Source organism: Nomascus leucogenys, chromosome 4 (assembly GCF_006542625.1).
Source record: "Nomascus leucogenys isolate Asia chromosome 4, Asia_NLE_v1, whole genome shotgun sequence".
Taxonomy (NCBI): Eukaryota; Metazoa; Chordata; class Mammalia; order Primates; family Hylobatidae; genus Nomascus; species Nomascus leucogenys.
The window spans coordinates 82,196,234-82,222,087 of record NC_044384.1 but is presented as its reverse complement, the minus strand read 5'-3'; the positions used below and the strand labels follow the sequence as shown (position 1 = coordinate 82,222,087).

The 25,854-nt window shown below is 50.2% G+C and overlaps 1 protein-coding gene across 4 annotated transcripts; it reads left to right on the top strand.

The window, feature by feature from the left end:
• The first annotated feature begins 20 nt into the window (after window positions 1–20).
• On the top strand, window positions 21–25,162 carry GANAB (glucosidase II alpha subunit). 4 transcript variants are annotated; one of them, XM_003274082.2, is made up of 25 exons: window positions 21–185; window positions 7,035–7,139; window positions 7,292–7,400; window positions 7,650–7,777; window positions 14,406–14,585; window positions 15,028–15,093; window positions 15,880–15,949; window positions 16,123–16,210; window positions 16,293–16,389; window positions 16,649–16,829; window positions 18,516–18,669; window positions 18,870–19,105; window positions 19,201–19,327; window positions 19,430–19,509; window positions 19,749–19,892; window positions 20,024–20,120; window positions 20,413–20,514; window positions 20,696–20,939; window positions 22,641–22,705; window positions 22,870–22,946; window positions 23,056–23,130; window positions 23,306–23,419; window positions 23,543–23,655; window positions 23,823–23,923; window positions 24,064–25,162. In XM_003274082.2, the coding sequence occupies exons 1-25, from the start codon at window positions 148–150 to the stop codon at window positions 24,171–24,173; spliced, it is 2,901 nt and encodes a 966-aa protein (XP_003274130.2). In that variant the 5' UTR covers window positions 21–147; the 3' UTR covers window positions 24,174–25,162. The 4 variants fall into 4 exon arrangements, 3 of the variants coding, with proteins under 3 accessions (XP_003274130.2, XP_003274129.2, XP_030666833.1); XM_003274081.2 differs by lacking the exon at window positions 15,028–15,093; XM_030810973.1 differs by lacking the exon at window positions 15,028–15,093 and having other exon boundaries at window positions 134–185; window positions 15,827–15,949.
• Window positions 25,163–25,854: the final 692 nt, after the last annotated feature.

Below are 25,854 nucleotides of genomic sequence, written 5' to 3'. Positions count from 1 at the left end.
GAGTGTGCACTCTACCAATGAGACAGCTGCCCGGCGGCGCTCAGGCCGAACCAATCATAAGGCCGGAAGGGGCGGGAACTAGGATACGTGGCTGAGCGCGCGCGGTGGGACGGGAGGTTTGGGGTCAAAGAGCAAACTCGGCACAAGATGGCGGCGGTAGCGGCAGTAGCGGCGCGTAGGAGGCGGTGAGGAGCCCGGAATCTGGGGGCGCGCCTGGGACGCCCCTAGATCCCCCAAGTCCCATTCCACTCCTTCCTGTGTGTCTCTTGACACTCTGCCACCCCTGGCCTCGTGAGGAACCTTTGTTCTTCTGGAGGCGGCCTCAGACGCCTCCGGTCTCCCCGTGGTAGATCCGAGCGACGCTGGGGGCCTTGCCTCTGGGGCTCCGGGCTCCCGCCCGGCGGCTTAGTAAAGCCGCAGCTGTGCGTCTTTCTTGGTCTTGGCCGCTCTCAGCCGCCGCCCTCCTTCGGCTGCTTGCGGCGGTCAACGTCGCCGCCCCCTTCCTCTAGTGCGCGGGGTCGTCGGGGCGGGGGAAAAGATGCGGCCTGGCCTCGGGGAATGCAGCCTGCGGCCCTGCGGCCCCTCGGCTGAGCTGGAAGCACCGGGCCAGCAGTTAAGCCTGTACTACCCTTCTGGCTCTACTCCCTAGAGCTCCGAATCTTTCTCTGCCCTTGTCTTCACGTGAGCACCAGCTCTGGCTTAGTTCAGTGTCCACGGTCGCTGGGCACGGCCCAGGGTCCAGTAAGCTCACGGCGTGGATGGTGTTGCTCAAACACAACATGTAATCGAATGGCTTGGTCCACGCTCTCGGGTTTATATTACTGGGGGAAAAAAAAGATTGGAAACGTAACACCAGTGCCACAAATGTTTACTAGGACCTAACGGATATACTGGGGTGGGGTAGGCGTGTACTCTCTGAAGCGATGAAGAAAGCGTGGATCATAAACTCAGTTCTCTGGGAACCTGTGATCTGAAACAATAAATGGGTGCAACTTGCCCTGCAGCTTATTCCTGACTTTGGCCTATGAACACCACTCTTGGGATGGTCAAGGCATCCGTGAATTCCTTAGGACCCTCCAACAGGTCATATCTGAAAGATGCTTTAAGAATCCTATCTCCATTGGCATCTTTCCGAACCAGTTTTACAGACTGTGCAAATAGGGCCCCAGAAGGTATTTAACTCACTGTACTTCATTTTTTTTTTTTTTTTTGAGACAGAGCCTCGCTCTGTTGCCCAGGCTGGGGTGCAGTGGCCTGATCTCGGCTCACTGCAAGCTCCGCCTCCTGGGTTCACGCCATTCTCCTGCCTCAGCCTCCTGAGTAGCTGGGACTACAGGCGCCCGCCACCATCCCCGGCTATTTTTTTTGTATTTTTAGAAGACACGGGGTTTCACTATGTTGGCCAGGATGGTCTCGATCTCTTGACCTCGTGATCCACCCGCCTCGGCCTCCCAAAGTGCTGGGATTACAGGCGTGAGCCACCGCGCCCGGCCTCAACTCACTGTACTTCTATTTACTGCTGCTTTTGGCAGGTGGACGTGGGTCAGTGGCCAAGAGTACCTGTTGCAGTCACTCAGGTCACTCACTGCAGGACCTGTGCCGCATGTCTTGCTATAGAGTTTTCTGGTAGCATTTATTCTGCTTGCTTTGCTAATACTTCTGCTTGGCCTATTAAACCACAGTGCCTAGTATTTTCTTCATTTTTCTGTCTGGCTTGCTGTGGAACAGTTGTTTCGTACATTCCTCTGGAGCTCGAGGAGAGTCCTGTGATGAGATCACAGTACACTCTGTGATCTCATTTCTGGTAATCTTCTTTTAGCTTTCAAGCAGATGCTGAAGCTAATGCTAGATAACTAGATACAATGCGTATAATAGACCCTGTCTTTAGTTACCTTGTTATAGGTTGTCAAATTTTATTTATTTTTTGTTTACTTATTGAGACAGGGTCTCACTCTGTTGCCTAGGAGGGAGTGCAGGGGTGCAATCTGGGCTTACTCCAGCTTCCACCTCCCGAGTTCAAGCGATTCTCCTGCCTCATCCACCCGAGTCCTGGGATTACAGACGTGTGCCACCGCGCCCAGCTAATTTTTGTATTTTTAGTAGGGACCACATTGACCAGTCTTAATTAATTTATTTTTTTGAGACAGAGTCTTGTGCTGTGGCCCAGGCTGGAGAGCAGCGGTGCAATCATAGCTTATGCAGCCTCAAACTCCTGGGTTCAGGCAGTCCTCCGGCTTCAGCCTCCTGATTAGCTGGGACTACAGGCACCTGCCACCATGCCTCGCTACTCTTTTTTTTTTTGTTTGTTTGTTTTTTTTTTTTTGAGGCGGAGTCTCGCTCTGCCGCCCAGGCTGGAGTGCAGTGGCGCGATCTCGGCTCACTGCAAGCTCCGCCTCCCGGGTTCACGCCATTCTCCTGCCTCAGCCTCTCCGAGTAGCTGGGACTACAGGCGCCCGCCACCACGCCCGGCTGATTTTTTTATATTTTTAGTAGAGACAGGGTTTCACCATGGTCTCGATCTCCTGACCTCGTGATCCGCCCGCCTCGGCCTCCCAAAGTGCTGGGATTACAAGCGTGAGCCACCGCGCCCGGCCTACTCTTTTTTAAAGTAGAGACGAGGTCTTGCTATGTTGCCCGATCTTCCCTTTTTGACCTCCCAAAGTGCTAGGATTATAGACGTGAGCCACCGTGCCTGGCTGGTTGTAAAACTTTATTGCTTAGAAGAACCCTCCCACCACCAGTTTGAAACATTTTCTCAGAGTATGCTCCTATTCTGCCCATATCAGTGTCACTGGGAGAGCATGTTTAAAATGTGGTGTCAGCCGGGCAGGATGGCTCACACCTGTAGTCCCAGCACTTTGGGAGGCCGAGGCTGGTGGATCACCTGACGTTGGGAGTTCGAGACCAGCCTGACCAACGCAGAGAAACCCCGTCTCTACTAAAAATACAAAATTAGCCGAGTGTGGTGGCATGCGCCTGTAATCCCAGCTACTTGGGAGCCAGAGGCAGGAGAATCTCTTGAACCCGCGAGGCAGAGTTTGCGGTGAGCTGAGATCGTGCCATTGCACTCCAGCATGGGCAACAAGAGCGAAACTCAGGTTCAAAAAAAAAAAAAAATAAAATGCGGTGTCCAGGCTGGGTGCAGTGGCTCACGCCTGTGATTCCAGCATTTTGGAAGGCCAAGGTGGAAAGATTTCTTTAGCCTAGAAGTTCAAGACAAGCCTGGGCAACTTTTTTTTCTTGTTTTTGAGACAGAGTCACACTTTGTCACCCAGGCCAGAGTGCAGTGGTGCGATCTCGGCTCACTGCAACCTCTGACTCCCGGGCTCAAACCATTCTAATTCCTCAGCCTCCCCAGTAGCTGGGATTATAGGCATGTGCCACTATTCCTGGCTAATTTTTGTATATATATATTTTTTTCGAGGTGGTGTCTCGCTGTGTCGCCCAGGCTGGAATGCAGTGGCACAACCTTGGCTCACTGCAACCTCTGCCTCCTAGGTTCAAGCAATTCTCCTGCCTCAGCCTCCTGAGTAGCTGGGACTGCAGGCGTGTGCCACCATGCCCTGTTAATTTTTTTTTTTTTTTTTGTATTTTTAGTAGAGACGGGGTTTCATCATGTTGGCCAGCCTGGTCTCAAACTCCTGACCTCAGGTGATCCACCCGCCTCAGCCTCACAAAGTGCTGGGATTACAGGTGTGAGCCACCACGCCTGGCCTAATTTTTGTATTTTTAGTAGAGATGGAGTTTTGCCATGTTGGCCAGGCTGGTCTCAAACTCCTGATCTCGTGATCTGCCCACCTGGGCCTCCCAAAGTGCCGAGATTATAGGTGTGAGCTATCGTGCCTGGCCGATTCTTAACAGACATTAAAATTTGAGAATCTCTGTTTAGGATTTACTCAGAATCCTAAGGATGAATCCTGGATGAATATATTCTTCAAACTAACTTATTTAAATAAGCCTGTTAGTCTCTGTCATTTCATAGCACATTGGGAAATTGACAATTCGTGATAACCTTGGGATGATGGTCCTCAGTGAGACAGGCCCGTTTCATGCTGCTAGTGATTAGTGTGCTGTATTGTGCATCATGGTAAAGCACATGGGCCCCAGAGTCAAGCACAACTGAGTTCAGTTCGTTTCATCCTTACCAGCTATTTAATCTTGGGTGAACTATTCAACCTTTTATGCTTTAATTTTCCCATCCGGAAATGAACCCCAACCCTATATTCACCAAGAAAACAATGGAAGAAAGGAAAAAGAAGTATGCATGTAAAGAAGTGGTTGTGAACCCAGGTTGCTCATTAGAGTTGTTCAGGGAGCTTTAAAAAAACTAGCCAGCGGGGCGCGATGACTCAATGCCTGTAATCCCAGCACTGTGGGAGACTGAGGCGGGCGGATCTAGGTCAGGAGTTCGATACGAGCCTGGCCAACGTGATGAAACCCCGTCTCTACTAAAAATACAAAAAATTAGCCAGGCATGGTGGTGGGCACCTGTAATCCCAGCTACTCGGGAGGCTGAGGCAGGAGAATCGCTTGAACCCAGGGGGCAGAGGTTGCAGTGAGCTGAGATCACGTCACTGCACTCCAACCTGGGTGACAGAGCGAGTCTCCATCTCAAAAAAAAAAAAAAGAAAAAAAAGTCTGATGCCCAGACTCCTCTCTGATTAAGTTAAAATCTTTAGAAGTGAGACCAGGTCACTGATACTGTTAAAAACTGTAGGCAGGCTGGGCACAGTGGCTCACACTATAATCCCAACACTTTGGGAGGCCAAGATGGGAGGACTGCTTGAGCCCAGGAGTTTAAGACCAGCCTGGGCAACAAAGTGAGGCCATGTTGCTACCAAAAAAATTTTTATTTATTTTTTTTGAGTCGGAGTCGCTCTCTGTTGCCCAGGCTGGAGTGCAATGGCGTGATCTGCTCACTGTAACCTCCGCCTCCTGGTTCAAGCAGTTCTCCTGCCTCAGCCTCCCGAATAGCTGGGATTACAGGCCCCTGCCACCACGCCTGCCTAATTTTTGTATTTTTAGTAGAGATGGGGTTTCACCATATTGGCCAGGCTGGTCTCGAACTCCTGAGCTTGTGATCTGCCCACCCCGGCCTCCCAAAGTGCTGGGATTACAGGTGTGAGCCACTGCGCCTGGCCAGGAAAAAAAAAAAACAAAAACACAACTTTAAAAAAAATTAGCTGGGTGCTGTGGCGAGCACCTGTAGTCCCAGCTACTTGGGAGGGCGAGGCAAGTGGATCACTTGAGGTCAGGAATTCAAGACCAGCCTGGCCAACATGGTGAAACTCCGTCTCTACTAAAAATACAAAAATTAGCTGGGCATGGTGGCGTACTCCTGTAATTCAGTTACTTAGGAGGTTGAGGCACGGGAATTGCTTGAACCTGGGAGGCGGAGGTTACGGTGAGCTGAGATCATGCCACGGCACTCTAGCCTGGGTGATGGGGTGAGACTGTCTCAAACAAAAAAGCAAAAAACAAAAACTGCAGGCAGAATTAAAAACTAGTAATATAAAGTGATTACCCAGGCCCCTAGGGGTACATTAGGGCTCAGAACCTTTTAGCTATTGTTATTTTTTTTCAGCTTTGGGTAGTGATGGTGGTGTTTTGAAGATACAGGAGTGGAAATCAGAGAAACAGGCTGCCTAGGGTGCTAGGGATGTTAGGACCCTAGGAACTGTAATCAGCAGGCTAGCTGAGGGTACATCTTTTTTTTTTTTTTCTGAGGTGGAGTTTTGCTCCATCACCTAGGCTGGAGTGCAGTGGCACAATCTTGGCTCACTGCAACCTCTGCCTCCCAGGTTCAAGCAATTCTCATGCCTCAGCCTCCTAAGTAGCTGTGACTACAGATGCTCAACGCCATGCCCAGCTAATTTTTGTATTTTAAGTAGAGATGGGGTTTCATCATGTTGGCCAGGCTGGTCTTGAACTCCTGACCTCAAGTGATCCACCCACCTCAGCCTCCCAAAGTGGAGGGATTACACACGTGAAGTGAGCCACCGTACCCAGCCCTCATCTTTAGCTCTTTAACTTTGCTTCCACCCAATGCCTTGCCGATAGAAAGGTGTGGCTTGCTTTGTTTCTCTGTTCCACGCGTATGGTACTACGGTTTCCTGTTTCCTCCGAGACTGGCTGTTACTGCTCCTTTCCTCTGAGAGGCTGATGTCACCAGAGTCAACACCAGGGCCTCTGAAGGCGAAAGATCCTCTGTCTACTCTGCCTTTCTTTTTTTTTTTTTTTGGAGATGGAGTCTCACTCTGTCACCCAGGCTGGAGTGCAGTGGCGCGATCTCGACTCACTGCAAGCTCCGCCTCCCGGATTCACGCCATTCTCCAGCTCCAGCCTCCCAAGTAGCTGGGACTACAGGCGCCTCCCATCACGCCCAGCTAATTTTTTGTATTTTTAGTAGAGACAGGGTTTCACCATGTTAGCTAGGATGGTCTCGATCTCCTGACCTCGTGATCTGCCCGCTTCGGCCTCCCAAAGTGCTGGGATTACAGGCGTGAGCCACCATGCCCGACTTTTTTTCTTTTTTTTGTCTAGCTCTGTCGCCCAGGCTGGAGTGCAGTGGCCTGATCTTGGCTCACTGCAAGCTCCGCCTCCCAGGTTCACACCATTCTCCTGCCTCAGCCTCCCAAGTAGCTGGGACTACAGGTGGCCGCCACCACACCCAGCTATTTTTTTTTGTATTTTTAGTAGAGATGGGGTTTCACGGTGTTAGCCAGGATGGTCTTAATCTCCTTCCTGGTGATCCGCCCACTGCAGCCTCCCAAAGTGCTGGGATTACAGGCGTGAGCCACCGCACCCAGCCTACTCTGCCTTTCAAAGGGAAGGTGTGAGTGAGCCAATTTCTCAGGCCTGATCCTTAACCCTGTGTCCACTCTGCCTTCTTTTGTATTTGATGTGACTCCATCTTTCTCCCCTCTTTCCTCAACTATCTTCTAGTGCTGTGACAGGAAGAAGCTTTTCCTTTTGAAGGGGGGTCCCTTCTGACCACCATGCTGATTGCTCCGTCTTTGTCCTTTTCTCCATAGGTCTTGGGCATCTTTGGTACTGGCTTTTTTAGGGGTCTGCCTGGGGATTACCCTTGCTGTGGATAGAAGCAACTTTAAGACCTGTGAAGAGAGTTCTTTCTGCAAGTATGATATTTCTGGGAGAGAGGGATGGAATGTAGGGTAATGTGGGAGGTGTCTGTGGCAGATGGAGTGCCTAAGGACACTGCAGGTGATAGAGGGACCTAGGGACATTGCAGGTGGCCCTTTATCTTACTTCTCAACCCTTCACTTGGCAGGCGACAGAGAAGCATACGGCCAGGCCTCTCTCCATACCGAGCCTTGCTGGACTCTCTACAGCTTGGTCCTGATTCCCTCACGGTCCATCTGATCCATGAGGTCACCAAGGTCAGGAGAGACAAGGAAGAGTCTGATGGGGGTGGGGGCAATGGCTGTGGGGTAATTTGGGAAGGGGGAAATTGTGGCCAACATCTTGTCCCAGCCTAATCTTTGGACTTTTACTTTATGAAGAAATGTGATCTTGGCCTTTAGGCAAAGGGCTCAAAGGAAGAAACCCCTTAGGAGAGAATGGGTTCAAAGAGCATTCCATGGTGTAACCCATTTCCTTTCTCCAGATCCAAACCTCTGTCCCCGCAGGTGTTGCTGGTGTTAGAGCTTCAGGGGCTTCAAAAGAACATGACTCGGTTCAGGATTGATGAGCTGGAGCCTCGGCGACCCCGATACCGTGTGCCAGATGTTTTGGTGGCTGATCCGCCAGTAGCTCGGTAAATTTTTCCTGAGAAACATCCATTTCTGTGGCCCCTTTCTCCTTCCTGATGAACCTTTTTTTGGTTGCTGACATTCTTTCCCAAAATAAGGTAGTAGATAACTAGCATAGCACCTTGCCATACTCCTCAACCTTTCCCCACCTCTTTTTCTGTTTTACTTTTCTCTTTATCCCTTTATCCTCATTCATTCATTCAGCAAACAAGTATTGCTTTTTCCTCCCTGACAGGCCTGGGCTGGATGCTGGTTGTATAAGTAGAAATAAACAAGGCCCTGCTTATTTACAGATCTAGTCCTCCAGGAATACAATGTCTACCTGCTTGCTTGTTTGCTTCCTTCCTTCCTTTCTTCCTCCTTTCCTTTTCCTTAGATATTTGGAATAGGATTACTCAGATTCTTGTGTCATGATACCCTGTCATCAGTGTTCCATGCATCCATCCATGACTTTCTCTTAAATACATAATTTAGAAAATAACATAGTGGCCGGGCATAGTGGCTCATGCCTGTAATCCCAGCACTTTGGGAGGTCGAGGTGGTCAGATCACGAGGACAGGAGTTGGAGACCAGTTTGGCCAACATGGTGAAACCCCATCTCTACTAAAAATACAAAAATTAGCCAGGTGTGGTGTTGTGCACCTGTAATCCCAGCTACTCAGGAGGCTGAGGCAGGACAATTGCTTGAACCCAGGAGGCAGAGGTTGCAGTGAGCCGAGATTGTGTCACTGCACTAAAGCCTGGGCGACAGAGTGAGACTTCGTCTCAAATACTCCACCCTGTAAACTGTCCACTCAGCCCAACCGTATCGCACTGTCCTGTACCCTTGACTGCTCCAGGTGTAGGTAGTCGTTATTCTGAAGCTTATCATTCCTTTGCCTTTTTTTTGTTTTTACAGTTGTATTATGTGTGTATACATATGCACACATATGTCTGTGTGCCTAAGCAATAAATTATATATATTTTTTGTTTTTGAGCTTTACAGAGGAAGTATCTTAGTGCATGTGGTCTTCTGGGGTTTCCGTTTTTCTTTTTTCTTTTCCTTTTTTTTTTTTTTTTTTTTTTGAGATGGAGTCTCGCTGTTGCCCAGGCTGGAGTGCAATGGCGCGATCTGCATTAGCCAGGATGGTCTCTATCTCCTGACCTCGTGATCCGCCCGCCTCGGCCTCCCAAAGTGCTGGGATTATAGGCGTGAGCCACCGCGCCTGGCTGGGTTTCCGTTTTTCACATAACTTTAATTAATTCCATTTCATATAGCTCTAGTTCATTCATTTTTACTGCTGCATATTATTATGTTGTATGAATATACCCCAACTGATTAATCCATTTCTAGGTTGATAAGCCTTGGGATTGTTTCCAGTGTTTTGCTGGGCCAAAGTGTTGCTATGAACCTTCTTGTACATGTCTCCTGTTATGCTTGCTCAGGAGTTTCTCTTTGGTATATAACTAGGAGAGGAATTGCAGGATTGTAGAATATGGAGATGATCAACTTCCCAAGATAAAGCCAAAGTGGTTTACCAATTTACACTTCACCAATGATTTATAAGAAGGCCTCATTGAAGCCAGGCCTTCTTATGAGAGCCAGCGGCTCATGCCCGTAATCCTAGCACTTTGGGAGGCTGAGGTGGGTGGATCACGAGGTCAGGAGTTCAAGACCAGTCTGGCCAACATGGTGAAACCCCATCTCTACTAAAAATACAAAAATTAGGCCGGGCACGGTGGCTCACACCTGTAATCCCAGCACTTTGGGAGGCCGAGGCGGATGGATCACAAGGTCAGGAGATGAAGACCATCCTGGCAAACATGGTGAAACCCCATCTCTACTAAAAATACAAAAAAATTAGCTGGACATGGTGGCAGGCGCCTGTAGTCCCAACTATTTGGGAGGCTGAGGCAGGAGAATGGCGTGAACCTGGGAGGCGGAGCTTGCAGTGAGCTGAGATCGCACCACTGCATTCCAGCCTGGGCGACAGAGCGAGACTCCGTCTCAAAAAAAAAAAAAAAAGAAGTTAGCTGGGCATGGTGGCACGTGCGTGTAATCCCAGCTACTTGGGAGGCTGAGGCAGGAGAATTGCTTGAACCAGGACCTGGGAGGTGGAGGTTGCAGTGAGCTGAGATTGCGCCTCTGCACTCCAGCCTGGGTAACAGAGGGAGACTCAGCCTCAAAAACAAAAAAAGTCGTCATTGATCTCCATCCTTTCCAACACTTGATACTGTTGGACTTAAGTTTTGTCAATGATTTGTGTATAAAATGACATCTCACGGTGGTCTTGGCTTGGTTGTCTTTCCTAGTTTCTTTTATTTACTTTTTTAAAATTTTATTTTGAGACGGAGTCTCGATCTGTCACCCAGGCTGGAGTGTAGTGGCGTGATCTCGGCTCACTGCAACCCCCACCTCCTGGGTTCAAGTGATTCTCCTGCCTCAGCCTCCTGAGTAGCTGGGATTACAGGCGCCATGCCACCACGCCTGGCTGATTTTTCTATTTTTAGTAGAAATGGTTTCACAGTGTTAGCCAGGCTGGTCTCAAACTCCTGACCTCAGGTGATCTGCCTGCCTCAGCCTCCCAAAGTGCTGGGATCGCAGGTGTGAACCATCGTGCTGGCCAAGGTGTCTTTAAAAGAAAACACAAGGGCGCAGGGCACAGTGGCTCATGCCTGTGATCCCAGCACTTTGGGAGTCCGAGGTGGGCAGATTGCTTGAGCCCAGGAGCTTGAGACCAGCCTGGGCAACTTTGCAAAAGCCTGTCTCTCCTAAAAGTACAAAAATTAGTCAGGTGTGGTGGCACGTGCCTGTGGTCCCAGCTACTCAGAAGGCTGAGGAGGGAGGATTGCTTGAGCCTGGGAGGCAGAGGTTGTAGTGAGCCAAGATCTTGCCACTGTACTCCAGCCTGGGTAACAGACCCAGACCCTGTCTGAAAAAACAAAAACAAAACCACACACACATACTTTTGCTGCACATGGTGGTACATGCCTGTAGCCTGAGCTACTCAGGGGGCTGAGGCAGGAGGATCTCTTCAGCCCAAGAGTTTGAGGCCAACCTGGGCAACAAAGTGAGACCCCGTCTCTTTCAAAAAAAAAAAAAAAAAATACAGTTTTCTTGTTTTTTTGAGACGGAGTCTTGCTCTGTCACCCAGGCTGGAATACGGTGGCATGATCTTGGCTCACTGCAACCTCCGCCTCCTTGGTTCAAGCCATTCTCCTGGCTCAGGTGCCCCAGTAGTTGGGATTACAGGCACACACCACCATGCCCAGCTAATTTTTGTAATTTTAGTAGAGATGGGGTTTCACCGTATTGGCCAGGATGGTCTCGAACTCCTGACCTCGTTAATCCACCCACCTTGGCCTTCCAAAGTGCTGGGATTACAGGCGTGAGCCATTGCGCCCAGCTAGTTTTCATTTTAGTTTTAGATTTATAGGAAAGATGCAAGGATGAGAGTTCGTGCTTATCTGCACCTAGTTTTCCCTGTTTTTTTTTTTTTTTTTTTTTTTTTTAAGATGGAGTCTCACTCTGTTGCCTGGGCTGGAGTGCCGTGGCACAATCTCGGTTCACTGCAGCCTCTGCCTACTGGGTTCAGGCAATTCTCCTGCCTCGGCCTCCTGAGTAGCTGGGACTACAGGTGTGTGCCACCACCCCTGGCTAATTTTGTATTCTTAGTAGAGACTGGGTTTCACTGTATTAGCCAGGATGGTCTCGATCTCCTGACCTCGTGATCCACCCGTCTCAGCCTCCCAAAGTGCTGGGATTACAGGCTTGAGTCACCGTGCCCGGCCGGCCTTCCCTATTAATGTGACTATGGTTCATTTGTGATACCTAGTGAATTGATAGTGATACATTAGTTACTAAAGTTCATACTTGAGGTTTCTTTAGTTTTTGTGTATGTTCTTTTTCTGTTCCAGGATTTCCTCCAGGATACCCTATTACATTTAGTTGTCATGTTTCCTTAGACCCCTCTAGACTGATAAAATTTCTTAGACTTTTCCTTTTTCTTGATGATCCTAAAGGTACTTTTGATAAACAGAAATTCCTAATTTTAATGTAGTTAGATGTATCAGTCTTTTACCTTCTGTTGTTAGCCTTTTCTTTGTTGTGTTCTCTACCTCAAGGTCAGAAAAAAAAAAAAATATATATATATATATATATGTATCTTTTGAGACAGTCTTGCTGTGTTGCTCAGGCGAGTGCAGTAGTGCGATCTTGGCTCACCACAACCTCCGCCTCCTGTGTTGAAGCGATTCTTTCTTCAGCGTCAGCCTCCTGAGTAGCTGGGACTACAGGCGTGAGCCACTATGCCCGAGTAGCTGGGACTACAGGCCTGCGCCACTATGCCCGAGTAGCTGGGACTACAGGCCTGCGCCACTATACCCAGCTACTTTGTGTATTTTTAGTAGAGACAGGGTTTCACTATGTTGACCAGGCTGGTCTCGAACTCCTGACCTCATGATCCACCTGCGTCGGCCTCCCGAAGTGCTGAGATTACAGGAATGAGCCACCATGCCTGGCCAAAAATGTATTTTTAAATTTTCTTCTAACACTTTTGCTTTCATTTATTTACTTATTTTGAGATCGGGTTATGAGACTGGCTAATTTTTGTATTTTTTGTAGAGATGGGGTTTCGCCATGTTGCCCTGTCTGGTCTTGAACACCAGGGCTCAAGCGATCCACCTGCCTTGGCCTCCCAAAGTGCTGGGATTACAATCATGAGCCACCGAGCCCATCCTAAAGCTTTTACTTTTAAATTTTAAGCAGGCTGGGTGTGATGGCTCACGCCTGTAATCCCAGCACGTCGAGAGGCCGAGGTGGACAGATCACTTGAGGTCAGGAGTTCAAGACCAGCCTGGTCAACATGGTGAAACCCCATCTCTATGAAAATACAAAACTTAGCCAGGGCTGGGCGTGGTGGCTCACGCTTGTAATCCTAGCAGTTTGGGAGGCCGAGGTGGGCGGATCATGAGGTCAGGAGATCGAGACCACAGTGAAACCCCGTCTCTACTAAAAATACAAAAAATTAGCCAGGCGTGGTGGCGGGTGCCTGTAGTCCCAGCTACTTGGGAGGCTCAGGCAGGAGAATGGTGTGAACCCGGGAGGCGGAGCTTGCAGTGAGCCGAGATTGTGCCACTGCACTCCATCCTGGGTGACAGAGCGAGACTACGTCTCAAAAAAAAAAAACTTAGCCGGGTGTGGTGGTGGGCGCCTGTAATTCCAGCTACTCGGGTGGCTGATGCACAAGAATCACTTGAACCTGCAAGGCAGAGGTTGCAATGAGCCGAGATTGTGCCACTTCACTCCAGTCTGGGTGATAGAGTGAGAGTATCTCAAGAAAAAAAAATTTTTAAGTCATAATCTTTCTGCAGTTAATAGTTGTATCTGGTATTAGATAGATATATGATATCAAGGGGTTGGGCGTGGTAGCTCATGCCTGTAATCTCAGCCCTTTTGGGAGGCCGAGGTAAGTGGATCACTTGAAGTCAGGAGTTTGAGATTAGCCTGGCCAACATGGCGAAATCCCATCTCTCTCAAAAATACAAAAAAAAATTAGCTGGGTGTGGTGGCACCTGCCTGTAATCTCAGTTACTTGGGAGGCTGAGTCAGGAGAATCACTTGAACCTGGAAGGTGGAGGTTGCAGTGAGCGAAGGTTGTGCCACTGTGCTCCAGCCTGGCAACAGAGCGAGACTCCATCTCAAAAAAAAAAAAGAAATGCATCATTTTTCTTCATATTTGGAAAATCATTTTTTTCCTATATGGAAAATGTTTTTACAATTCCATTTTTGAATAGTTTTCCTTTCCTCCCTCATCTGCTATGCCACCTCTTAGTATTTAGTACATTTAAAAAAGTAATAAGTGGGCCGGGCACGGTGGCTCATGCTTGTAATCCCAGCACTTTGGGAGGCCGAGGCGGGTGGATCACCTGAGGTCAGGAGATCAAGACCATGGTGAAACCCCGTCTCTACTAAAAATACAAAAAATTAGCCGGGCGTGGTGGCGGGCGCCTGTAGTCCCAGCTACTCGGAGAGGCTGAGGTAGGAGAATGGCATGAATCCGGGAGGTGGAGCTTGCAGTGAGCCGAGATTTGCGCCACTGCACTCCAGCCTGGGTGACAGAGCGAGACTCCGTCTCAAAAAAAAAAAAAAAAAAAAGAAAAAAAAAGTAATAAGTGGCCAGACACAGTGGCTCACGCCTGTAATCCCAGCACTTTGGGAGGCCGAGGCGGGTGGATCACCTGAGGTCAGGAGTTCGAGACCAGCTTCAACATGGAGAAACCCCGTCTCTACTAAAAATACAAAATTAGCCGGGTGTGGTGGTGCATGCCTGTAATCCCAGCTACTTGGGAGGCTGAGGCAGGAGAATTGCTTGAACCTGGGAGACGGAGGTTGCGGTGAGCCGAGATTGCACCATTGCACTCCAGCCTGGGCAATAAGAGCGAAACTCCGTCTCAAAAAAAAAAAAAAAAGTAATAAATATGCTTGGGTTTGTTTCTGGGCCCTTTATTTGGTTCTGTTGATTAACTTGTCTATCCCTGCTCTGTTACCACACTGCCTATTTCTTAACAGGTAGATTTCCCCCGTCTTCTAAAGTGTCGTTACTCCTCTTGGCCCTTTGTACTTCCTTATGTTTCTTTTGATATGTTTCCCAGGCTTTCTGTCTCTGGTCGTGATGACAACAGTGTGGAGTTAACCATGGCTGAGGGACCCTACAAGATCATCTTGACAGCACAGCCATTCCGCCTTGACTTACTAGAGGACCGAAGTCTTCTGCTTAGTGTCAATGCCCGAGGACTCTTGGAGTTTGAGCACCAGAGGGCCCCTAGGGTCTCGTGAGTACAGGGGTTGGGACTGCAGGGAACCTAGTATGAAAGAGCGTAGGGGTGTTTTGAGGTCTGGCACTGGGAGGAGACAGGGTGGTGGGACAGCCAGGTAGGGCCTGGGGGCTGGGAGATGCTCTCTGTCAAGGAGGGTAGGAACCAGACCTGGGTGCAGTTTTTTCCATTTCCTGTACAGACCAGGAGGCAGTCACTTTTGTCCCTGAGCTGTACCCTGGGCATCTCTGGGAGGCCTGCCTGGGTCTGTGTCTCCTTCTTCCCCTTCTCACATCACATTTCTCAGATTTATTTTCTTCATTTTTTTTAATTTATTTTTTTTGGTTTCTTTTTCCCCCCATCTCTGGAAGTTTGTCGACTGAAACTCACTTTTATGTTTCTGTTTTTGTGTTGGTTTTGTGCCTTTTTCCCCTTCCCTACCCATCTCCTGCTGCCCCAGTTTCTCGGATAAAGTTAGTCTCACGCTTGGTAGCATATGGGATAAGATCAAGAACCTTTTCTCTAGGTAAATCCATGGCCACTGGTACTGTATCTGTTCCTCTGCCCTTACCCATTCCTCACTCTAGCCTTCAGGGGGAGGTGCCCCAGAAGGTGCTTCCAGCCTTTCACTCACCCCACTTTCCCCTCCGTGTGATATCTGGTCCCGTTACCTGTTATCCTGGCTGGGAGCCCCCAGAAGAAGGAAGGTGAAATACTGAAAGTCAGGTCCTTCAGGAATGTAGGGAGCTTATTGTAGGGAGAGATGCTGCCTATTGCTGGGGTTCCTGACTCTCAGCTGAGGGGCACCTGAGGTTCTGGGCAGAGCTACTTGCCCTTAAAAGCATTTTTTGGCAGAACCTCTTGAAGTCCCTATGTATGTCTGTAGAGGCTTGGTACAGTATGACTCACATGCCTTTGCAAAGCCATTGTGTCAGGACAGGCGGCTGAGGCCCAGGGAGGGCACTTGGGGCCAGAATCTCTCAGTAGAGGCAACAGAGCCAGGATTGGCATTCATAACCCAGGTCCCTGAATCATCCTGCCTTTCTCTTCTGGGATGTTGACAGAGGCTGGTGTTCAGGCCTGTGCCTCCTGGTGGCACTTATTCCTCATTTTCCTTTCTCATTTCTCTCCCCATCCTTTGCCAGCTTATCTTCTCATTGTGGGTTCCCTCTCCAAGCTTTAACATTTAGTCCCTTCCTCCAATGCCTTCGTTCCTTTGGACCCTTGGCTCTCTATTCCCCAACCCCTCCTTCCACTAGCCCCTCGTCCCTGCCCCCTCTGGATTGGAGCAGACAGCTCTCCTACCTTCCAGGCAAGGATCAAAAGACCCAGCTGAGGGCGATGGGGCCCAGCCTGAGGAAACACCCAGGGATGGCGACAAGGCAAGTTGGAGCGGGTGGTTGGTTGGAGGATAGGGCTGGCTGGGAGGCTGGAGGGGATAGGCCCATGAGAAACTTGAACTTAGTCTCACCATCAGGGATGGGATTTAGTTGATGGGAGCGGGGAAAGAGAGAACTGGTATGATTGGAAAGTGGTCCTCTTTTTTTCTTAACAGCCAGAGGAGACTCAGGGGAAGGCAGAGAAAGATGAGCCAGGAGCCTGGGAGGAGACATTCAAAACTCACTCTGACAGCAAGCCGTATGGTGAGGGGCTCGGGTTCCTTGGGCTGGGGTGCAGGGCTCCTTTCCAAGCAGAAGCTCTGAAGCTTGTTTGTTTTTCTTCCAGGCCCCATGTCTGTGGGTTTGGACTTCTCTCTGCCAGGCATGGAGCATGTCTATGGGATCCCTGAGCATGCAGACAATCTGAGGCTGAAGGTCACTGAGTGAGTCCTATGGTGACATCAGGAAGATGGAGGTGGGCAGGAAGGAGTCAGGCCTTTAGGGAGATGGGTGTGCATATTGGATACTCCAGACAAGCATGGGTTACTTCTTGTGTCCAGAATCACCTTTAGTGATAGAAAATTTTTTGAGAAAGGACAAGAGGAGCCATTGCTTGTCTCTCACCTGTGTCTGTGGAGTGGAGTTAGCATATAACGTAGCCTGGGGCCAGTTAGCAGCCCAAGTCTGTCTGTTTGCCTGCAGGGGTGGGGAGCCATATCGCCTCTACAATTTGGATGTGTTCCAGTATGAGCTGTACAACCCCATGGCCTTGTATGGGTCTGTGCCTGTGCTCCTGGCACACAACCCTCATCGTGACTTGGGCATCTTCTGGCTCAATGCTGCAGAGACCTGGGTTGATATATCTTCCAACACTGCCGGGAAGGTGAGAGCATAGGCACGGGGAAAAAGGAGGGAGTGAAGCTTCCAGGCCTTGAGACATAGGTATACTAGGGGTATTAGCTATTTGGGAACTGGGTGAGAGAAGGGGCCGTGGGCCTGGTGGGCAGCATTTGAGTTCCCTAATCACTCCCAGGTGACACACGCTCACTCATATTCTTAGGGAAGACATTGCCTATTCTGGACTGACGGAATGCACTTATTATCAGTGTGTTATGTGCTAGGTACTCTTCTGGGTGCTGGGAATATAGTGTTAACTGAGGTTGAAAAGGTTCTGGGCTGGGTGTGGTGGCTCATGCCTGTAATCCCAGCACTTTGGGAGGCTGAGGTGGGCGGATCACCAGAGGTCAGAAGTTGGAGACCAGCCTGGCCAACATGGTGAAACCTCATCTCTACTAGTAAAACAAAAATTAGCCGGGTGTGGTGGCGGACTCCTTTAATCCCAGCTATTTGGGAGGCTAAGGCAGGATAATTGCATGAATCTGGTAGGCGGAGGTTGTGGTGAGCAGAGATTTCACCACTGCACTCCAGCCTGGGTGACAGAGTGAGACTTTGTCTCAGAAAAAAAAAAAACAAAGGTTCTGACTCACAGGGAGGAAGACACATTAAACACATAACAAAGGAGGCAAGATGGGGCCGGGCATAATGGCTCACGCCTGTAATCCCAGCACTTGGGGAGGCTGAGGCAAGAGGATCGCTTGAGGCCAGGAGTTTGAGACCAGCCTGGGCAACATGGCGAGACCCCAGCTCTATAAAAACGTTTGAAAAATAAAAATAGGCCGGGCGCAGTGGCTCACGCCTGTAATCCCAGCACTTTGAGAGGCCAAGGCGAGCGGATCACGAGGTCAGAAGATTGAGACCATCCTGGCTAACATGGTGAAACCCCGTTTCTACTAAAAATACAAAAAAAAAATTAGCCGGGCATGGTGGCGGGTGCCTGTAGTCCCAGCTACTTGGGAGGCTGAGGCAGGAGAATGGCGTGAACCCAGGAGGCAGAGGTTGCAGTGAGCTGCGATAGTGCCACTGCACTCCAGCCTGGGTGACAGAGTGAGACTCAGTCTCAAAAAAAAAAAAATAATAATAATAATAAGATGATGCCGGGTGCAGTGGCTCCCACCTATAATCCCAGCACTTTGGGAGGGCGAGGTGGACAGATCACAAGGTCAAGAGATGGAGACCATCCTGACCAACATGGTGAAACCCCGTTTCTACTAAAAATACAAAAATTAGCTGGGCGTGGTGGTGTGCGCCTGTAGTCTCAGCTATTCGGGAGGCTGAGGCAGGAGAATTGCTTGAACTGGGGAGGTGGAGATTGCAGTGAGCTAAGATCACACCATTGCACTCCATCCTGGCAAAAGAGTGAGACTCTGTTTAGAAAAAAAAAAAAAAAAAAAAAGTGCAAGATGAGTTTGGGGTGATTAAGTGAAAGACATGAAAGAGTCTTTGTTAGCACTTAACCACCCCAAACTGGTGGAGTAGGGGTGGGGGCTGTACTGCTTTAGATAGTGTGGTCCAGGAAAGCCTCACTGAGGAGGCCCCATTTAGTCTTACTGAAAGCAACTTACAAGAGCCAGTTCTGTGTGGACTCTGGGAGAAAATTGCTGCTTTTTGTCTTGGGGTTGGGAAATGGGAGGGCAGGGGGTGTCTGACCCCTCTGTGGTCCCCTATACAGACCCTGTTTGGGAAGATGATGGACTACCTGCAGGGCTCTGGGGAGACCCCACAGACAGATGTTCGCTGGATGTCAGAGACTGGCATCATTGATGTCTTCCTGCTGCTTGGGCCCTCCATCTCTGATGTTTTCCGGCAATATGCTAGTCTCACAGGTACATGGTTTTCCCTGACAGCCTCATTCTTCTGCTCTTTTCTTATCAGGAGTGATTCTATGTGTTTTCAGAGATCCTGTGCCCCAGCTTGTTTTCTAGGTCTGTACCCCTCAGCCTGTCTCTAGTTCACAAGTCTCCCTCAGTTTCTGGGTGTTGGGCCTGATCCTCGTTGTGACCCCCATCCCTCGATGAACCTGCAGGAACCCAGGCGTTGCCCCCACTCTTCTCCCTCGGCTACCACCAGAGCCGTTGGAACTACCGGGACGAGGCTGATGTGCTAGAAGTGGATCAGGGCTTCGATGATCACAACCTGCCCTGTGATGTCATCTGGCTGGACATTGAACATGCTGATGGCAAGCGGTATTTCACCTGGGACCCCAGTCGCTTCCCTCAGCCCCGCACCATGCTTGAGCGCTTGGCTTCTAAGAGGCGGAAGGTAAGGGGTTGCAGTCACGCTTGGTCTTCTCAGGGTAGGGCTGAAACATACTTTAGCCCTAAAGAGACCTGAGCACCCCTGTTCCTTGCCCCCAGCTGGTGGCCATCGTAGACCCCCACATCAAGGTGGACTCCGGCTACCGAGTTCACGAGGAACTGCGGAACCTGGGGCTGTATGTTAAAACCCGGGATGGCTCTGACTATGAGGGCTGGTGCTGGCCAGGTAGGCAGACCCAGAATTGAGGGAGAGGTGATTGGCCAGGGAGGTAGAATGGTGGCTCTTTTGCCCCCTAGGGGATTGAGAGCCACCCTTAACTTCTCCCAGGCTCAGCTGGTTACCCTGACTTCACTAATCCCACGATGAGGGCCTGGTGGGCTAACATGTTCAGCTATGACAATTATGAGGTAGGGAAGACCTCTCCCCATGACCTGCGTCTGTCTGTCCCACCTGCCTCCCTGAATCTCTCTCCGCTTGCCAACCCTTCTATGGTTGATTGCCTGCAACATATCAGGGGGCCTTGATGATCCGGGGAGGGCCCTGAAAAATGCATCTTTTTAGATTCCTGGGAGCTCTCTTCTCTGACACTGTTTGTCTTCTTCCTCCCCTCTGTCCTTCTGTCCCCATTTTCTGCCCACGTTCCCAGGGCTCAGCTCCCAACCTCTTTGTCTGGAATGACATGAACGAACCATCTGTGTTCAATGGTCCTGAGGTCACCATGCTCAAGGATGCCCAGCATTATGGGGGCTGGGAGCACCGGGATGTGCATAACATCTATGGCCTTTATGTGGTAAGGGGCTGAGAGAAGAGAGTTGGTGAAAAGAGGGAAAACAGCCCAGAGACTGAGGCCTAGGGAACTTGCACCAGATGACAGCTGGCTTTTGCTCCTCACTACCCCTCTTTTCTTCTCTCCTCACCCAGCACATGGCGACTGCTGATGGGCTGAGACAGCGCTCTGGGGGCATGGAACGCCCCTTTGTCCTGGCCAGGGCCTTCTTCGCTGGCTCCCAGCGCTTTGGTAAGGTTTAGAGAATGGAGCTGTGGCTGAAGGGTGTGAAGGCCAGATCTCAGGAGCCATGGACCTGGACCTGCCTCTCTGAGGAATGGGAGCTGCACACTGCATCTGCTTCCTCTCAGCTATGCGCTTTGAAGGAAGTCAGGGCGAGGGAGGTCCACTCCTTGTTCAAATGTTCTTGTGAACTGCATCTTCAGCAGGGTTCTGGGGACCCAGAGCAGATGTGGGAGGTCAGCCATGTAAAAAGCTGAACCCCTTTACCATGTGCAAACTCCCCACTTCTTGTCTTCCTCAGGAGCCGTGTGGACAGGGGACAACACTGCCGAGTGGGACCATTTGAAGATCTCTATTCCTATGTGTCTCAGCTTGGGGCTGGTGGGACTTTCCTTCTGTGGGGGTAAGACAGGGAGGAATTTGGGGTCTTGGTTTGGTGGGAATGGGGCAAAGTAGAGGGCACAGGACCAAGGTGTTGTAAGCAAAGAGAGTTGAGAGTCCAAGTTAGGGCCTTGGGAAGTTTCTCAAGCAGTATCTCTCTTTCATCCTCTTTTCCAACCTGCTTCCTCTCTCCCCTCTACTAGCGGATGTGGGTGGCTTCTTCAAAAACCCAGAGCCAGAGCTGCTTGTGCGCTGGTACCAGATGGGTGCTTACCAGCCATTCTTCCGGGCACATGCCCACTTGGACACTGGGCGGCGAGAGCCATGGCTGTTACCATCTCAGCACAATGATATAATCCGAGATGCCTTGGGCCAGCGATATTCTTTGCTGCCCTTCTGGTACACTCTCTTATATCAGGCCCATCGGGAAGGCATTCCTGTCATGAGGTGAGGCATTCACTTGGGCTGTGAAGAGTGGGCTGAGGTGGCTGGGGGCATTAGGGACTGGGCTTCATCTCTGGGTCTCTTTCTTCACCCACCACAGCCTTGTAAAGGATGGAAAATCATTAAGGTCAAGCGTGAAGGGGAGCTTAATGGAGACGAATAATAGTAAACATTTAAAGAAAATTGCCAGCAGTCATAAGCTCTTTCAGAAAAATACAACAGGGTAATGGGATTAGGTGGTCATAAAAACCCTTTTTGAGGCCTGGCACAGTGGCTCACACCTGTAATCCCAGCACTTTGGGAGGCCGAGGTGGGCAGATCACCTGAGGTCAGGAGTTTGAGACCAGCCTGGCCAATATGGCAAAACCCCGTCTCTACTAAAAATACAAAAATTAGCTGGGCGTCGTGGCGCCTGTAATCCCAGCTACTCGGGAGGCTCAGGCACGAGAATCACTTGAACCCAGGAGGTAGAGATTGCAGTGAGCCGAGATTGCTCTACTGCACTCCAGCCTGGGTGAAGAGGGAGACTCCGTCTCAACAAAATGAAAAAAAAAAAACAAAACTTTTTGAGAAGGCTGTGTGAGATGAGGCCTGAATGAATGGGACAGACCATGTTACATAGGAAGAATCTTCCAAGCAGAGGGAGTTGCAAGTACAAAAATTCTAAAGGAGAAGCCGGGCGCGGTGGCTCACGCTTGTAATCCCAGCACTTTGGGAGGCCGAGGCGGGCGGATCATGAGGTCAGGAGATCGAGACCATGGTGAAACCCCGTCTCTACTAAAAATACAAAAAAATTAGCCGGGTGTGGTGGCGGGCGCCTGTAGTCCCAGCTACTCGGAGAGGCTGAGGCAGGAGAATGGCGTGAACCCGGGAGGCGGAGCTTGCAGTGAGCTGAGATGGTGCCACTGCACTCCAGCCTGGGCGACAGAGCGAGACTCTGTCTCAAAAAAAAAAAAAAAAAAAAAAAAAAAAAAAATCTAAAGGAGAAATTAGTTTGTTATGTACTAGGAATAGAAAAAAACTCAGTATGTCTTGAGTAAGGAAGCAGAAGGAGAGCTAGGAGATGAGATTAAGAAGAAAGTGTGATCTGCTCCTGGAGGGCCTTGCAAGCCAGGGTTGTAAGCCAGGGCTGTGAAACATGCAAGGAGGCTACTGGCAGGCTGCTGTGCAGCATGGTTTCAGTAGAGGGCAGAGAAGAAGCAGGGAGATGGCTTAGGAAGTTAAATGACTAAGATTGGATCGTATAACTGAGACCTGAACCCCAGCCCGACTGTCTGACTGCAAACTCCTGGTAACCCCTGTGCTGTTCTTTTCTGTGTTTTTGAGACAAAGTCTCACTCTCGTCCCCCAGGCTGGAGTGCGATGGTGTGATCTCGGCTCACTGAATGCACCCCGCCTCCCGGGTTCAAATGATTCTCCAGCCTCAGCCTCCTGAGTAGCTGGGATTACAGGTGCCTGCCACCATGCCCGGCTAATTTTTGTATTTTTAGTAGAGACGGGGTTTCACCATGTTGGCTAGGCTGATCTCGAACTCCTGACCTCAGGTGATCCACCCGCCTCGGCCTCCCAAAGTGTTGGGATTACAGGCGTGAGCCACCATGCCTGGCCTGTGCTGTTCTTTTCTTATTGCCAGTTCCTGGAGGAGCATCTCTGACTTGTGCCAAAATTGAAAAGTTTTCCTTTATTGTCTTTCTTCCTTCCTAGGCCCCTGTGGGTGCAGTATCCTCAAGATGTGACTACCTTCAATATAGATGATCAGTACTTGCTTGGTGAGGAATGAGGACAGTTGGTGGTGGGTTGGCATTGGGCCAAGCAGCACTGCGGATGCCCAAGGAGGGACTAGTGAAGCTGGTGGTGCAGAGGGCAGGCATTTTGGTGTTCCCTGTTCTGGGAACTAATCCCCCTATTCAGAGTTGATTCTGGCATATTTTAGGGGATGCGTTGCTGGTTCACCCTGTATCAGACTCTGGAGCCCATGGTGTCCAGGTCTATCTGCCTGGCCAAGGGGAGGTGAGTTAAGGAAGGGCATGGTGGGGAAAGATGGTGGAAGCCAAAGGAGGCAAACAGGATGGGACCCCTGTGCACTGAGTGATCCGGTATCTTACCTCTTTTGTCACAGGTGTGGTATGACATTCAAAGCTACCAGAAGCATCATGGTCCCCAGACCCTGTACCTGCCTGTAACTCTAAGCAGTGTGAGTAAGCCTGATCCAGCTGCCAGTTCCATCTCCCTATAAATTTCCAGAAGGGGAGAGAATGTGTGCCTTAGGGTCCAGTACCTACGTGGGCATACATGAGTAAACAAAACATGCTGTGGGGCCCAAGGTTGGACAAGGGGGCAACTTCATCCTGGCATTGCTCTTGCCCTAGATCCCTGTGTTCCAGCGTGGAGGGTCAATCGTGCCTCGATGGATGCGAGTGCGGCGGTCTTCAGAATGTATGAAGGATGACCCCATCACTCTCTTTGTTGCACTTAGCCCTCAGGTAAGTGCACGGGCAGCGAGTCTCCTCAGCCATTTGCCTGCCTTCCTAGGACTCAGTTCCCTGGGGTTGTGCCCCTCACTCCCTCTTGGGCTCAGGCGCTCACCTATCCCACTTCTTACTCAGGGTACAGCTCAAGGAGAGCTCTTTCTGGATGATGGGCACACGTTCAACTATCAGACTCGCCAAGAGTTCCTGCTGCGTCGATTCTCATTCTCTGGCAACACTCTTGTCTCCAGGTAATGGGTCACCCGCTCTTCCTTGGCTGCCTTTGCTGGGGCCTGATCCTTGCGGGGGCTCCCAGTTCACTGCTCTTTTCTCACATCCTGACCTTGCTTTGGGTCTCCTCCTCCCTTCTGTTCTGTTATTTTTCCCCCTGATGGACATCTGCTTTTGCCATCTCCAGCTCAGCAGACCCTGAAGGACACTTTGAGACACCAATCTGGATTGAGCGAGTGGTGATAATAGGGGCTGGAAAGCCAGCAGCTGTGGTACTCCAGACAAAAGGTGAGTGACCAATCTGGCCCCTAGGATGGGGGAAGGAGGGAAAGCTGGGGCAGGTTTAGGGATGCCCTTGCCTGTAGGAACGTAGTTGTTATGCTATAGCCCATTGGTATGACTATGGCACTCTTTTATTCCTCCTCCAGGATCTCCAGAAAGCCGCCTGTCCTTCCAGCATGACCCTGAGACCTCTGTGTTGGTCCTGCGCAAGCCTGGCATCAATGTGGCATCTGATTGGAGTATTCACCTGCGATAACCCAAGGGATGTTCTGGGTTATGGGGAGGGAAGGGGAGCAGTAGTGCTGAGAGATATTCTTTCTTCTGCCTTGGAGTTCGGCCCTCCCCAGACTTCACTTATGCTAGTCTAAGACCCAGATTCTGCCAACATTTGGGCAGGATGAGAGGGCTGACCCTGGGCTCCAAATTCCTCTTGTGATCTCCTCACCTCTCCCACTCCGTTGATACCAACTCTTTCCCTTCATTTCCCCAATATCCTGTTGCTCTAACTGGAGCACATTCACTTAGGAACACCAGGAAACCACAGGGCCCTTGTCGCCCCTTCTCTTTCCCTTATTTAGGAGCCCTGAACTCCCCCAGACTCTATCCATTCATGCCTCTTGTATGTTGATGCCATTTCTTGGAAGAAGATGAGGGCAATGAGTTAGGGCTTCTTTTCCCCTTCCCTCCCACCAGATTGCTCTCCCTCCTTTCATTTCTTCCTCCAGGCTTTACTCCCCTTTTTATGCCCCACTGATACACTGGGACCACCCCTTACCTGGGACGGGATGAATGGATCAAAGGAGTGAGGTTGCTAAAGAACATCCTTTTCCCTCTCATTCTATCCTTTTCCTCTCCCCGATTCCTTGTAGAGCTGCTGCAGTTCTGAGAGGGGCAGTTCTACCTCTTCTGTCCCTTGGCAGAAAGACGTTTCCACACCTCTTAGGGGATGGGCATTAAACTTGCTTTGCCCCCTTCTTGTCTCCTTTGAGGGGCATTTAAGATGGAGAAATCAGTTGTGGTTTCATTGAATCATGGTCACCTGTATTTATTGCTAGGAGAAGCCTGAGGGTGGGGGGAGATGATCATGTGTGCTCGGGGTTGGCTGGAAGCCCTGGGTGGGGGGTTGGGGGAGGACTAATGGGGAGTCAGGGGGAATATTTGTGGGTATTTTTTTTTACTTCCTCTTGGTTCCCAGCTGTGACACGTTTTGATCAAAGGAGAAATAATAAAGGGATAAACCATAAATAACTGGTGGTAGTCTGGATTCTAGTTCTAGCCTGAGCCACAGACCCTAGAAGCCTAGAGAGACCTTACATTTACTTTCCTTTTTTTTTTTTTGAGACTGAGTCTCACTCTGTTGCCCAGGCTGGAATGCAATGGCGTGATCTGGGCCCACTGCAGCCTCTGCCTCCTGGGTTCAAGCAGTTCTTGTGCCTCAGCCTTCGGAGTCGCTGGGACTACAGGCATGCGCCACTATGCCCAGCTAATTTTTGTATTTTTATTAGAGATGGTGTTTCACCATGTTGGCCAGGCTGGTCTGGAACTCCTGACCTCAGGTGATCCACCTGCCTTGGCCTCCCACAGTGCTGGAATTACAGGAGTGAGCCACTGCGCCCTGCGTCTTTTTTTTTTTTTTTTTTTTTTTGAGACAGAGTCTCACTGTGTCGCTAGGCTGGAGTACAGTGTGTGATCCTGGCTCATTGCAACCTCCACCTCCTGGACTCAGGCAGTTCTCCCACCTCAGCCTCCTTAATAGCTGGGATTACAGGCACCTGCCACCATGGCCAGCTTAATTTTTGTATTTTTAGTAGAGATGGGGTTTTGCCATATTAGCCACGCTGATCTTGAACTCCTGACCTCAGGTGATCTGCCCGCCTTGGCCTCCCAAAGTGCTGGGATTACAGGCATGAGCCACCGTGCCTGGCCATGGGCCTTAA